This window comes from Embiotoca jacksoni, unplaced genomic scaffold (assembly GCF_022577435.1).
Source record: "Embiotoca jacksoni isolate LCO1_2020_lvr unplaced genomic scaffold, fEmbJac1.0.p SCAF_3, whole genome shotgun sequence".
In the NCBI taxonomy this organism is placed as follows: Eukaryota; Metazoa; Chordata; class Actinopteri; family Embiotocidae; genus Embiotoca; species Embiotoca jacksoni.
The window spans coordinates 14,720,001-14,733,971 of record NW_027185381.1 but is presented as its reverse complement, the minus strand read 5'-3'; the positions used below and the strand labels follow the sequence as shown (position 1 = coordinate 14,733,971).

General features: G+C 38.5%; 2 protein-coding genes across 2 annotated transcripts; one reads left to right on the top strand and one right to left on the bottom strand.

Moving 5' to 3' along the window:
- The first annotated feature begins 3,205 nt into the window (after positions 1-3,205).
- LOC138206475 (retinol dehydrogenase 13-like) lies at positions 3,206-8,295 on the top strand. Its single transcript, XM_069163213.1, has 7 exons — positions 3,206-3,455; positions 4,533-4,673; positions 4,758-4,949; positions 5,083-5,244; positions 5,399-5,515; positions 5,673-5,877; positions 7,703-8,295. Exons 1-7 carry the CDS (start codon positions 3,371-3,373, stop codon positions 7,797-7,799), a joined length of 999 nt encoding a protein of 332 aa, XP_069019314.1. The 5' UTR covers positions 3,206-3,370; the 3' UTR covers positions 7,800-8,295.
- Positions 8,296-8,388: 93 nt separating this feature from the next.
- Positions 8,389-11,862, bottom strand: ankrd34c (ankyrin repeat domain 34C). Its single transcript, XM_069163210.1, has 2 exons — positions 11,535-11,862; positions 8,389-10,622 (listed from the first exon to the last, which is right to left on the bottom strand). Exon 2 carries the CDS (start codon positions 10,572-10,574, stop codon positions 8,991-8,993), a length of 1,584 nt encoding a protein of 527 aa, XP_069019311.1. The 5' UTR covers positions 10,575-10,622; positions 11,535-11,862; the 3' UTR covers positions 8,389-8,990.
- Positions 11,863-13,971: the final 2,109 nt, after the last annotated feature.

The window sequence follows — 13,971 nt, the reverse complement described above, 5'->3', positions numbered from 1 at the left end:
CAGATAAATCCGAAGGGTCATCAGATGATTACGAGGAGAGGAAATAATAAATAACAAAGCTCTGATCCACAAATCTGTTTTCAGCTTTTAGACTTTTCTCTTTTGTCTTTGATTCTTGTTTATATATGTAAATAATTTGAACATTTACTGAGATGAAACTTTGTGAGAAGTTTAGAGACAAATCACTATTTCATGATGCTGTTAACAACTCTGATATGTGACTTCGACTATACACCGCTTTCTGACGTCAGAAGACAAAAAAGTTGGAACCCTGATTTAAAACAGCTTATTATAATATCCACTGTGTCAAATCTTCATCTTAAAAGTGAGTAAAGATGTCAAATTAATGTTGTGGAGTAGAGAGTACAATATCTTATCTGAAATGTAGTGGAGTGTAAGTATAAAGTAGCATCAAACGTAAATGCTGAAGTCAAGCAATTCAAAATTGTGCATAAGAACTTATTTACAGAAGGAAAATAGTTGCGTAAATATGCTCAGATGCTCTCCACTCCTATAATTTAGTGCTTAAAAAAGTATTACGGCTCTATTTTTAAAAATGATAATAATTTCTCACAATATGTGTACTCTGTGTACTCAACCACCTGCGCCTCTCCAGACCCTCAAGATCAATGAGGCCTTTGAAATGCATGCCATTAATTTGTGAAGCAAAATCAAAACTGACAGTGATGAGGCCTAAAGGTGTCAGTTGCACACATCTTGCATGGTTTTTCAAATTATAAACAAAATTTGTATTTCTACCTTTTGTTTGAGTTTTGATAGATTTGATTGACATGAAGTCCTGCAAGTGACTCTATGAATGTATTGCACTTGTAAAATTAAGTCGATGAGAACCCATTGAGATGAACACAAATATGATAATAACAAATTGATAATAGTAGCTTAATAAAGATGATATAGTAATAACTAAATAACACCGTACGTCCACATGTTAAAAATGTAACAATATGAATCATGATAATAAATCATAATGAGAAATTGTAACATGAAATGATTTAGAACACAATGAGAGTGTAAAATTGATACAGTAACCTCACATTATCAAGTCCACACAGTCATACATACTTATTCGATCGCATAATCATGCTGTAAATTTTTTTAATTGTTAAACGTGTAAAATATGTAAAATTTGGTAATGCAGAAACAAACAGAACCTTACAAATATAAATATATGAACATATAGTTTGCATTAACTTTTATATCACTATATGTACAACATCATTACATATGGAGATTACCATTCAAACAAATGAATATCTACTCACAGCACACTCAAAACACAAGTTCCTGGCTGACCAACAGATTTGCCTTTTACAGTGATTTGTCGGGGGAAAAAAATATCACGTTATTTCATCACAAAGAACAATGGTTTTATCTTGAGGTAGATAAAAACAGAGGAAATTTACAGCGATCCCCAAACTATCTGCAGGATGGGTACAGGATAGACGCATTCCAAAATGTCTCAGCAGAGGGCTCTCTAAATTTAGCAGGGGAAGGTTACCATACTGGGAGAGAGATTGGGAAGTGTGCAGCGCAGTCACATGACGGGCTTGGTGAGCCAGAAAAAGAGACAGCCAGGTCACCTCTGAAGCACTCTTACATGTGAGAAAAAGGAGGCTGCAGGGATACAAATACTAGAAAGACAGAGCAAAAATGCAGACTTGACACTGTGTCCTGAGCTGAGCGGCATGAAAAATAACAGTCCTCAATTTGTGTTTATAACATTATAAAGAAGGTCAATGAGGGTCGGCGGCTTTTGTCCCTGAAATACACAGTTGTGTCCTGCATATGTAATAACAGATTGAAACGAGGACTGCGGTTATTGCGGTCATGCGGTGGACAGTGGCTGTTACATAATCCTCCGACTTTCTTCAGCGACTTTTGAACTGTTGGTATGTAGACATGTCCACATGCTGGCCACCTCCTCAGACACTCGGAAACTCTCCACGGTGAGAACAGTCACTCTTAGATGTCACCTTGTAAACTTCAAGGTCAAATCTCTGAATATAGTCCCCGCCCTGAGTCATGAAGTTTATCCATTGTGGTTTAAAGTTCAGAGAAAGGCCTGACTTACTTACAAATCTGACAGTGAAACTGTTCTCTCACCAATAAACAAAGAACGAAGTGTTTCATTTCAAGAGTCAGTCTCTGAGCTGCAGCTCTGATCAGGCTTTAATTTAGATTTGAGGGTGTAGGCTGATGCTATTATTACTGTCATCTTGGTGCTGCTGGTGGGTTTCTTCTTTTGTCTGCTCATTCAAGAGCAGAGACACATCTTAATGTGCTCGTGGGAGTTTCGGATATCATTTGATTCTAAAGGACTTTGTATAACATTAAAAAAAAAGTGTTCTGAACTGGTAATTGCTGATACAAAAAAAAAAATAAAACTGAAGTCTGGGGCCTGATGTGATGTATGTGCTCCATCTACTGGTGTCATTCAGGAGGCACTGAAGCAGCGTTGACGAGCCTGCAGTGACCTCTGCTGGACAATGTGTGAGAATTCTTTTCATTTCATTTTAGTGCAAAGCCTTTGAGGTGACGTGATGATTTGTGGTATATAATAACATTTTATAAAAGTATATTCAGTCAAATAAAATGCATGCAAAATTCAAACTGTCACTTCAACTTTAACTTTATCATCAACAGAGAAATTTGTCTTGAAGCCAGAGGAAACACAAACGTGAACATACTATAAACCATATTGAAGTACATATAATAAGCAAAACATATTGAGCCACAGCAGAAGCTGACAATGCACAATAATGTGTCTATCCTGACAGAATAAATGAGGAGTACTTACAGTGGTTGAGTTGAAGATACTGTGTGCCTGGTACCTCTGTAAAAAAAATAAAAATAAATATATATATATATATATATAGAAGCTGCTTACTGTAATCTCCAACGTAAATGTGCAATTCAGTGAACAGCAACATCAATTGACACCTTTTGCTTCTTTTTTTTTGTTGCTTTTATTCAGAATGCCCATTTTGATTTTAAGTTTACTTTTTTAATGTCTTTGATAAATTCAACTATTCCTTCAATAAAAAATAAAAAGTTGGCAAAAGTAAGTTCGTAAAAAATATGTGCTTTCAAAAGCTACTGATTGATAAATGGCTTGCAAATATGTAGACGCTCATTAATACCAGGAACCAATGGGATTCTTCTGACGGTGACGGCAGGCGGTACTTCCGGGTGGAAGTTGTTATTTAGCTGCAATGTAATGCGGCTTTTACTGAGGACATTTGTTGATGTTAGTTTGTAGTGATTTGTGCATCCAAAGCGGGAGAGGACGTGGCTGAATAGAAATACACTGGAGACGCTGCAAACGGACTTCAACAGAGAACGCTTTATAATGGCAATGGCAATGCGGATCTTCTCGGCTGCAAGCTCGTTTGTTTCCCACTATCCTAAAACTATTGCAGTGGTCACAGTAACAGGTAATTCATGTACTGACCTGACACAGAGGCACTTTATTTAGAGAAGAGGGGGAAAGCAAGTGAGTCTTATCGTCCGGTGTGTTTTCACTCTCTCACCTGCACTCTAAAAACTGATTATATGTGACTGTCTGTGATGTTTTATTATATGGACGGAGCTAATACATACATTGTGACAGTTTACAGGATTAAATGGACGTGTATGCTAATTCAAATGTTAATAATTTTTAATATCAAAGTAACAATATACTATATGGTTAATGGGAATTTGTAAAAAAAAATTTTTTTTTAAATGCAAACCAGTACAAATTGTTTTTGTTCTTGTAACTGCAGACCTCAGGTGCAACTGAAATACTTACTATTGGGGCTGGATGCTATAGACAAAATCAAATATCACAATATTTTTTACCAAATAGCTCGATATTGATATTGCAAAAATATTGTGGGATAACTATTGGTGATTTCAGAGAATATTTACGTCATGAAATTTTGCAGAAATAATCGTCAGTAATGTGGATATAATGACTAAATGGTTAAAGGCCAATAATACAACAGCTGGAACAGTCTGGTAAGTTTAGAAATAGACATCACTTTTCTGTAATGCAGACAACAATTATACCATAATTTAAGATTATGACACCCAAAATCTAAGATGATAACTAATGTCGGATCACAATATGATCAAATTTCGATCAATTCTTTAAACTCTTTTTAAAAATGTTGTAAAACATATTTTTGCCAGACAGTCAAAAACCCAAAGATAGACCCGAAACAGACAAAGCTGCTCATTTCAATACATGGCGGTGATATATACGGCGGATCCAGCAAAGATTTCACTTTAAAAATGACTTAAATAATCTGGTCATTGATTTATTAATCAAGTAATCATATAATTTCTAATTAATCTGATATGCTTAAAGCTTTTTTTGTGTTATATTAATTTGAAATCTTTGGGATTTGGAGGATGTGCAATAGTTTGGTACGAAACAATCTGCAGAAGCTGTGCACAGGTTTCTAAGTTCTGTGCGAGGTGGAGGGGAATCTGATTAGCAGACTGTAACCGTGTGGACATTTTTACAGGACTTGGACTTTTTGGTGTGAAGAAATGGATGGCAGGTGGTGTTTGTCACAGCAAAGCCCGGTTGGATGGAAAGACCGTCTTGATCACTGGAGGCAACACTGGGATTGGCAAAGAAACAGCTGTTGACTTGGCTAGAAGAGGTTGGTGATTTACCTGGTTTTATATATTAGATTTTACGATCAAATTTTTGATCAAACTTTTACAATTTGTCTTCTGTGTTACAGGTGCGAGGGTAATTCTGGCCTGTAGAGACATGGGCCGAGCAAACAAAGCTGCAGAAGATGTGAGAAGGAGGAGCGGAAATGACAACGTGATTGTGAAGAAGTTGGACCTGGCGTCTCTACAGTCGGTACGCCAACTAGCCAAAGACATCCAGGCAAGTGAAGAGCGGCTGGATGTTCTCATCAATAATGCAGGTGAACGTATAAATCCCATCTGAATACTGATAGTGTGACATATCATATTACAGCAACTTTAAGGCAGAGTTTGGTGTTTACATAAACAGGTGGGAGGAGGTAAACAAATGTCCACTGGTATTCTTCCTTTCAGGTGTTATGAGCTGTCCAAAATGGCAGACTGAAGATGGCTTTGAAATGCAGTTTGGCGTGAACCACCTGGGCCACTTCCTTTTAACAAACTGTCTGTTGGATCTGCTGAAGAAGTCGGCACCGAGCCGCATTGTCAATGTCTCCAGTTTAGCGCATGAAAGAGGTACAGTTTTTCTCTCTCTCCATTTCACTTCAAGAGATTTAAGATGTTTTATTTATGTTTTTTTTTTTTATCTCTCAGAAATATCTTCCTTTCAGTATCATTATATATTAAATAGCAAATCTGTGAATAAGTATGTACTGCTTTCACTCCACAGGTTATATCTATTTCAATGACATAAATCAGGACAAAGATTACCACCCTTGGAAAAGCTATAGTCAAAGTAAACTGGCGAATGTCCTCTTTACAAAAGAGTTGGCCAACAGGATGCAAGGTATCTTTTTTTTTTTTTTTAATTTTTTTTTTTTATATCACACACTACATGTTACTGTATGCAGTATTTTTTTTAAAAGTTTGTCTATTTTCAGATTAATGTTGTCGACTCTTAAATTGTGGGCTTTTTGATTACATGATGTCTTGTTATTTTGCAGGTACCAGGGTAACAACATACAGCCTTCACCCAGGAGTAATCCGGACTGAGCTTGGCCGACACTTGTGGTCCATGATTCCCCTGTGGAAGAGAGTTGTTTCTACCCCATTTATGTTCCTCATCAAGACTCCAGCAGAAGGGGCTCAGACCTCCATCTACTGCGCTGTGGAGGAAAACCTGCAGAATGAGAGTGGCCTCTACTACAGGTCAGTCAACGTACATCAGTAGTCTAATTTGATTTAGGATGTGCACCAATACAACTATCCTCTCCCATTGCAGCCTATAATATTGCCACTAAGGGTATCTATAGATGTACTTTATCAATTCAGTGTCAGTGCTTTATTTTACCCCAGTTTCAAAATCTGTATACGTCACTGCATGGGACTATTTGGAGTCATTTTTATGTAAGGCAAGATGAGGGTAGAAAGTCAGTGTCATCACTGACTGATAACTGATTGTAGAACCAGGGAATTTTCTAACGACTGTCAAAGAAACAGCGTTTGATGTTGATCGGTCATGTTGTGTCCAGTCCACTTAATAAAGTCAGTTTCCGGTACGTTGCACTGATGTGCATTAACACATCCAGCTGACACAAAGCACCGTTAACATTCATTTGGGGTCTTATGCCTGGCCATCTGATGAATATTAGTTCAAAATTCACTCTCCTTTTAACTCTTTTTTTTTTTCTAACTCTTTTTTTGCTCTCTACTGGCTCCTGAGAGACATATCTGCCTTTCTAGATGAATCCTCCACTGTGACCACCAGCTAGTTGCTAACTTTGTCTTTCAACCGTTGGATGCAGGGCATGTCATATACAGTGAATTTTTCAGAGCTTTTTTTTTTTTTTTTTTTTTCAGAAAATAGCTGCCTGCTTTAAACTACGCAGGTAAAAACAAAGTTTATGTGAGTAGAGATGTGGGCTGGCAAACCAAAGCAATTATCTAAAATAGATTCAAAGGCCCTGTGGAAGTGAGGGGGCATACAGAATTGGTTGATAAGTATCTGGTTTGCAATGACAAATGACCCTTTTTACATTATTGATGTATTATACTTGTGATTTGATTTAGAATTAAAAAAAAAAGTGTATTAAGGCAACTCAAAATTAGATTTAGACACAAGAGCTCTTTTTAAGAAAGGAGCTCAGGATGAGGTCATAATGCATGACACATTTAAAAGGAATTATGTCAGTAGAGTTTGTGCTGTAGTATACAGTACCTATACCCAGACTTTAAACAAAATTATGGTTAATAAAATCCCCACAAACCAATTCTCTCAGTGAAACTGGGGCTTTTGGGGTAATCCTGACTTTGCATGAGAAGTATTTCCCTTTTTATTACTGCAGACATTGTGAACTCTGATCTCTCTGGCTGTTCAGCCATTTACTGAATGTTTTACATTTAAGTGTTTGCGCATGTGTTCATCCTGCTCTGCGTAAATTTAAAGAGGCTCAAATACTCTGCACCCATTTATTTTAATCTCCCCTAACAAACAAAACCCATAAGTTTCCCATGTTATCCACAAGAAACACATGTATGAGACATTTACCACATGTTGCAACATATGATAACATGGGGAAAATATGTGTAAAAGTTTTCATAGGGGAATCTGGGCTTCATATGTTCCAAAATCACGTTTTTCATTGGCATAATACATGTTACACAATACATGTGGTGTATGTGGTCACATGTAATCAATTGAGTGTTTTTTCTGTAAGGGTCTGCCGTCTTTAGATCTAACAAACTAAAAATTCTTCATCATGGAATAAATGAATACAAAATATTCATTTATTCCTTTTGTGGTTTAAAAAAAAAAAAAAAAAGATCTTGCCAGCAGTAATTGATATAAAATATCACAGAATCCTCTGAGTTACCATCATTATCTTGCAGTATCACTGTATTGTAAATTACCCTGTGATTGACTTTCTTATTCCACCTTTTTTCTGAAGGATTAACTTGTTCCTGTGGCTTCATCACAGCACAGCAGGCACAGACCAAGTTGTGTGTTTAACACTACATTTTTCACTGATTACAGCGACTGTGCCCCTAAAACAGCAGCCCCTCAGGGTCTGGATGATGAAGCTGCCAAGAAGCTGTGGGATCTGAGTGCCTCTATGGTTGGTCTGACATAATCACCGGGGAATTGATGATGATGATGACGATTGTTGGTGACCTGGATGGTGGCCTGAGGAAGAACTGGTGCTCTTTCTAATGAGCGTCTGTGTGGCTACCAGCAGCTGAGCTCCAGCTTAATGTGACAAACAAGTTAACTAGCGAAACACAAAAATAATTCACAAGTGATAGACATTTATTAGGAACGTACAACAAACTACTTGCAAAAATACTATGGAATAAATTAATTTTGTTCTCTTAAATAGAAGCAATGCTTCACAGGTAAGTTACAAGGAAGCTGTGTGATCTTTAGTTTTGATTGCCATTAGCGTGAAATGACATTTTTGATTGACAAGTTTCACCACTGTCTGTGTTGACGAAGGGCTCAAATGTCATTCAGTGTTACTGGGATTTATCATATAAGAATTACATTTGCTTTGACAAGCTTTTGTAACACTGTTAATAGGGATATTTTCTGTTTTATTCCTTCTGGGCAATAAAGTGCTGTTATACATAGCCCATTGTTTTACCTGTTTCTTAAGGCATATCATGTTTCATTCACATCATGTTTATTCATCAAGAGTCTTCATTTAGTTCCACGTGAGACCAACAATATTCAAATATAACATATGTTGGTGACATCAACATGAATTAAAATAGTCTTAATACAATAAATATATCTGCTTGTCCTTTTTTTTAGGTTTCTATATCTCAAAGGCACTTTGTACAAAATTGCTACAAACAGTCAAATTTCATCTTACTCGAAGCTACATCTCAGACAAGTGCATCACATTTTCCAGAGAAAGTCCATTAATGGTGCTAATTACATATGCACAAAGTGCACCCAAGTGGCCTGTTGGCTACAAATCAATCTTGTATGTTCCCTACACGTTACATGATCATGTAAGAGAGCTAGTTCAGAGGAAAAGTACCATGTCTTGGCATTTACATTCAAAACTGTTGTGAAGTCAGGAGATAATAAACTTTAAGGTTGGGTGAAACACAGGGAGGACATCTATTTATATTGCTCAGTGTCAATATCTATATATATGTATATATATATTTATTTTCTTAATCTATAAATTGTACATTATTCAACATCTAGATGGCTGTGAGTCTACACAACTGAACCGATGGATGTACTTCCTGACAATTTATGGTGTTAACATTTTCTACTTCCACAATATTTGCTGCATAAATGCCAACACTAACTAATGAGCGACCTCTTCAAAATCAGAAAGCTGTTTCATCTGCTCCACTTGCATAGAGTGCCTTCTCACAAGCTTCTTCTTTGACTTGAGGCCACCTCTCTTTGGTGTGTTTGGTGCTACTGGAGCTATAGATCTAATACCTGTGGCCAGAGGGGAGGAGGGCTTGTTGCTAGCCCCAATATCAGGAATAGGAGGGTTTGGGTTGATGTTGAGAGGGGGCAGGTGGCCAGGCCTGGTGTGGGAGATGTGGTCCAGCAGCAGTGTGCCCGAGCCCCTCCTCTCCAGGAGGCCAGGTGCACGCCTGCGTGCTGTGCTGGGAGAGGATGTGCTGGCATTGCTGTCTAGAGATTCTCTGGAACCGGTCAGCATCGCAAGTGGAGAGGTGTTTAGTTTCCTACGCTCCACAGGGACTTTAGGAGAGTCTAACATGGCAGAGTCTGAATAGAGCTGTGAGTCTGAGTCATAGTGATCATTCCCCAAGCGTCTCCTGTGAATTGTGTCTCTCAGACTGGCTGGTCCACCGCAGATGCTCTCCTGCTCTGTGGGCACAGTGCTGCGCCGTGCCAGCGGCTGGTGCTGGCTTAGAGATCTTTCATATGACTGTTTAGATGTTAGAGGAACTGATAATGAGGTTGTCATTTTGCAGGGCTGCTCACCTACTGGTGGGAATAAGCTATCCTTCCCATCCACACTGTTCTGTCGAGATAAAGATGACCTCTTACTCAGACAGAGTCCGTTTACCCCTGCGACCACATCCTCATCAGAGCTAGCTTTCTTACTCTCCTCATGGGCGGCAGCTGCAGCCAGGACAGAGGGAGCAATCAGCCCCCAAGGCTCTGACTGCAGCCGCTTCAGCTGAGGCAAGCGTGCACGTTTGGGGTTTGCTGGCCGGCGTGTTGGAGACGTCGGCCCGTTGGCAAGCTTTGCAGCTGCACTAGAAGTTTTTAGCTTCGTCTGGAAACTGAAGACTGTGTTTGATTGCTCTTGCTCAGGTGTGGGAGATGCAGTAACGTTAATATCAGAGGGAGAGGTGCAGTACGCTGAGGAAGACCTCTCGATCAGCTCTGGAGATGGGGGGATATTTAGATACTGTTTGGTAGTTTTAGTGCCAGATCGGGACTTGTCTGTGGTGATTATGATTACCTCCTTGCCTTTAGCTTTGCACGCATCCAGGAGTAATTTTAGTGTCTCTTTATCATCTGCGTTGATAGCGTAGACCAGGGCTGAGGCCCCACTCCTGTCCTCCAGACTGGGATCAGCACCGTTGCTCAGCAGGTGATCCACCACTTCATGTCCGGCCTTGTGGATGCAGGCGTGCATCAGAGCTGTCCGACCTGCTTTGTCCTGTATGTTGGGGTCTGCCTGGTTGTCCAGCAAATACTTCACGAGCTTTGACTTGCTTACACTCTGCTGGTCAGTGTGTGTGGACATGCAGGCCACCATGAGTGGCGTCTCTCCGCGTTCATTGCTCTCGTTGATGTATGCACCTCCTTCCAATAGGAGCCTGGTGAGTCTCAAGCGTTTGAGCCATACTGCTTTCAGGAGGGAGTTTCCATCTGTCCGCAGCTCCAGAATATCTGCCATTTCCCAGCCAATCACAGATCTTCTCTATTCAATTTACAGCTCACAGCCCTTTGAACAAATTGTGGAATTAGTTCAGCTTACACTGCAAAATCTTTCAATTAAGACTCATTTTGTTTATTTGCCTAATGTTTTTCTACATTATAACTGCCAGCAGGTGGCAGTCTGTTACAACATGCATAATATAAAGATAACTTACCAATACAGATCTCGGATAATGGTAGTTAATTATTTATTTAATAATTTAGATGGAAGCGATACATACCAAACATTGCTTCCCTAAACTGCTCATGCACATGCCCTAAAATCATGTCCCTGTAGAAGACAGCATTACAACACCTGTTAGAGTCACACTGTTGAAGAATGATCAGACGGTGTTATTTGGATATCAAAATCAAAGTTGATATCTTCATCTCTGTAGAAACAGCAGCTTGCGAGTCTTTCCCGTTTATATTTATGGAACAACAAAAGCCTCTACCGTCCACTACAGGAGAGCAAAACGCCAGCCAGGTTAATCTATCTTTTTATGGGAAAAGAAAAAACGTGTCTACGCAGTATGTTATATCTACATAAAAAAAAAAAAAAAAAAAAAAAAGCGACACAAACATCTGTTTAAACTGGAGACATTAAATGACGGCACACTGTGAGCTGCAAGAGTCGCTGTCCATGGTTCTCATTCTAAATAACTTGGCGAAAGAGACGCGCTCCAATACAAATTGTTATGTTGATCGTCAAATTCTCCGTTAAATTCTGCATTTGACATTTTTATTTTCAAGGTAAATATGATTTGTTAACACTAGCTATAAGTCTGATGCTGTGTATAATATAAGGTTAATCTATTTTACCTGACTCCTCTACCAGTGACGCCAGATAGCGACATAAAGTTGCATTAATTAGCCTTTTTCTATAATTTTGTATTTAAACACTTTCACAGAAGAATTGCGTGTCTGCTTATTGGCTTACCTGGTCACAGAAGAGATTTTCCATGTTCAAAGTACCCGGTGCTTTGTTAAAAAACGGAAGATATTGGGGGAAAGTAATGATTTAAAAGAAAGTTTGTTGCAGTTCTTCGCAATATCCCTATTTTTCGGCCGTGACCATTCCCATCGACGCGTCCTTTAGGTTACAGAGTGCCGTGCCTCTCTGGCACCATAGCACATAAGCTGTGTAGCTTTTGTTATGGAGGCACACTACATCAGTCCAATGGGGAGTATTCCTTTCACTGCGCACTCAAGGATCACAACCTGGAGATGCTGAGGGTTATAAATAACTTACTTTCTTGCTTGTTGAATGAAACGTGTATTCTCTTGACGTCAGAGTCGACTAAAATAAATTGTGTCTGATGTTAAACCTCTGTCCTGATCTTTAGAGCTGCGGGACAGAAACAAAACAAGTGCTACTTCCTAAAGACATGCAAATGCCCTGCGTGCGTGTATATATTTTTTTAATTATTTCAAAAGAGCAATTTGGAAATGAAAGGCTCTGTTTGTCCAATGATAAAAATGAGGGAATTGCAATTTTGTAGTGGCTACTGGTTATGCTCTTTAAAAAGAAATAACAACAAAGAGGGAATTCATGCCTGCGATAATGCTATAAATAATACTGAATCTTTTTGCAGTGTGGATCATTATGTTAGACTAAAGGCAGGGTCTCTATTTGCTATAAAGGGCACATTGAAGACAATTCAGCTGTTAAATGTGACAAAGGAACCTGTTCTGGATCACCATCATACTGCCTCTTATACAGGAAATGCCAAGATGGAGCATTCACAAGCTGTTATTTTTTTTAAACCAGAAATCATATTTTAGAATAGGTGACAATTTAATAAATAATATCAATTAATAATTTGAGTTTAAGGCCACAATATGCAAATCTCCATCAATTTTTTTCTGCTCATCAAATTAAGAGATAGAGCAAAAATATTTTGCAGCTACATATGTATTTACAGTACAATTAAAGAGACCAAAACTTGTAGCAGCCATCACAGCTATACAGCCTAATAGGGACATTTCTATTTTTAGGTTGCTATGAGACAGCACAGAAGCAGTTTCTAATGAGAACCGTGATGTTCTCAGCCCTGCAAGAAACAGGTAAATCAGACACATTCCACCAAGGACTGCAAGGCTTTTCTGGCATTTACGCAAATATTATTATTATTTTTTATTATTATTATTTTTCTTCTCCTTTTATGAGTAAGCCACCATCAATCATTAGTTCTTTGACCCCTGCTCTTTTCCTCTGAGACTGGGACTAATCACTTTATTACCCATCCGAACATTTGACGTCTCAGGACTCCAGTTGTCAATGCTGGCAGTGATTTCTCACCTGTGATTGCCTTCTCAGTCCCCGGGGACAGGTTGTTTACGAGGCACATGGAGAAGGTGGTCTTATAAAACAACACATTTTGTAGTCCCCCAAGTCAAAAGAGGGGGCTCCTCCCATTTAAAGGGTATTATGATAGAAATGCCAACACAAAAATCTAGTCAAATGTCTTTATTTGGTCACCATAAATGAATATAAACTTGTATGAACTATTGTTTAATATCTAGAAGAATCAAACTTAGCGGTTCATATTTCAAAATCTGAACATCTCAAAGCGTTTGGTCGCAAAAAACCCAAAGTGCAACTGTTACATAAATGGTATATCATGTCAAACCTTTATTATGGACATAAGAATGGACAAAGAATCAGACCAAGGCCAAAGCTCACTAGTTTAGACACATTAATTCGTACTGGAAGCCACAAGGACGTCAATGGTCTTCATACAGTGTGATCTTTGGCCCATCGATGCTGTCGTCAGGGGTATATTAAAGGGGAAAATAAATAATTAAAGTGGAGAGAAAAAGAGCTGTCACCCATGGGAGAACTTTCCATTTTCAGATATCTTACATCGCAGCTGCTGCTTTTCCTCCCCTCCGTTCTAAATATAACCTTTTCTTCGGTCTTCATTGTGAGACTTTTACTCATCAGACCGCAGCAGGTCTGACACTATTTATACATCTGGAAAAATCATCAAGTTTTCAAATTTAGAGTCTGATCACAATATTTCCTGAAGCAACAGAAAACATGACATCTAATCCCAACTCATGTCAGGGTTTTGAGAAAAATTTAAATGGATTTGAGTGAAATAAAAATGAAAAAGGGCTCAAAGCTAACATATCCTGGAATTGATGATTCTGGAACCAAATATGTCTATTTTTAAAATCCTATGCTGATTAAATGTCTGGCTTTACTGACAGGACTCTAGGAATTCAATAGTGATGTGCAGCAAAGATGAAAAAAAAATGTGCTGATATGTCACACTGTGTATTTTTAGACTTTTTAGACTTTAAATCATTCTGCTTGCATGTGTTTGACTCTCAAGTCGTATTTGCTTAAGATATAGAGAGATGTTTCTTTC

Excerpts from the sequence above, each read along its gene's own strand:
- LOC138206475 (XM_069163213.1), top strand. The coding sequence starts at position 3,371 with ATGGCAATGGCAATGCGGATCTTCTCGGCTGCAAGCTCGTTTGTTTCC. Across the intron at positions 5,245-5,398 it reads CAGTTTAGCGCATGAAAGAG|GTTATATCTATTTCAATGAC; the intron begins GTACAGTTTTTC and ends TTCACTCCACAG. Across the intron at positions 5,516-5,672 it reads GTTGGCCAACAGGATGCAAG|GTACCAGGGTAACAACATAC; the intron begins GTATCTTTTTTT and ends GTTATTTTGCAG.
- ankrd34c (XM_069163210.1), bottom strand. The coding sequence starts at position 10,574 with ATGGCAGATATTCTGGAGCTGCGGACAGATGGAAACTCCCTCCTGAAA.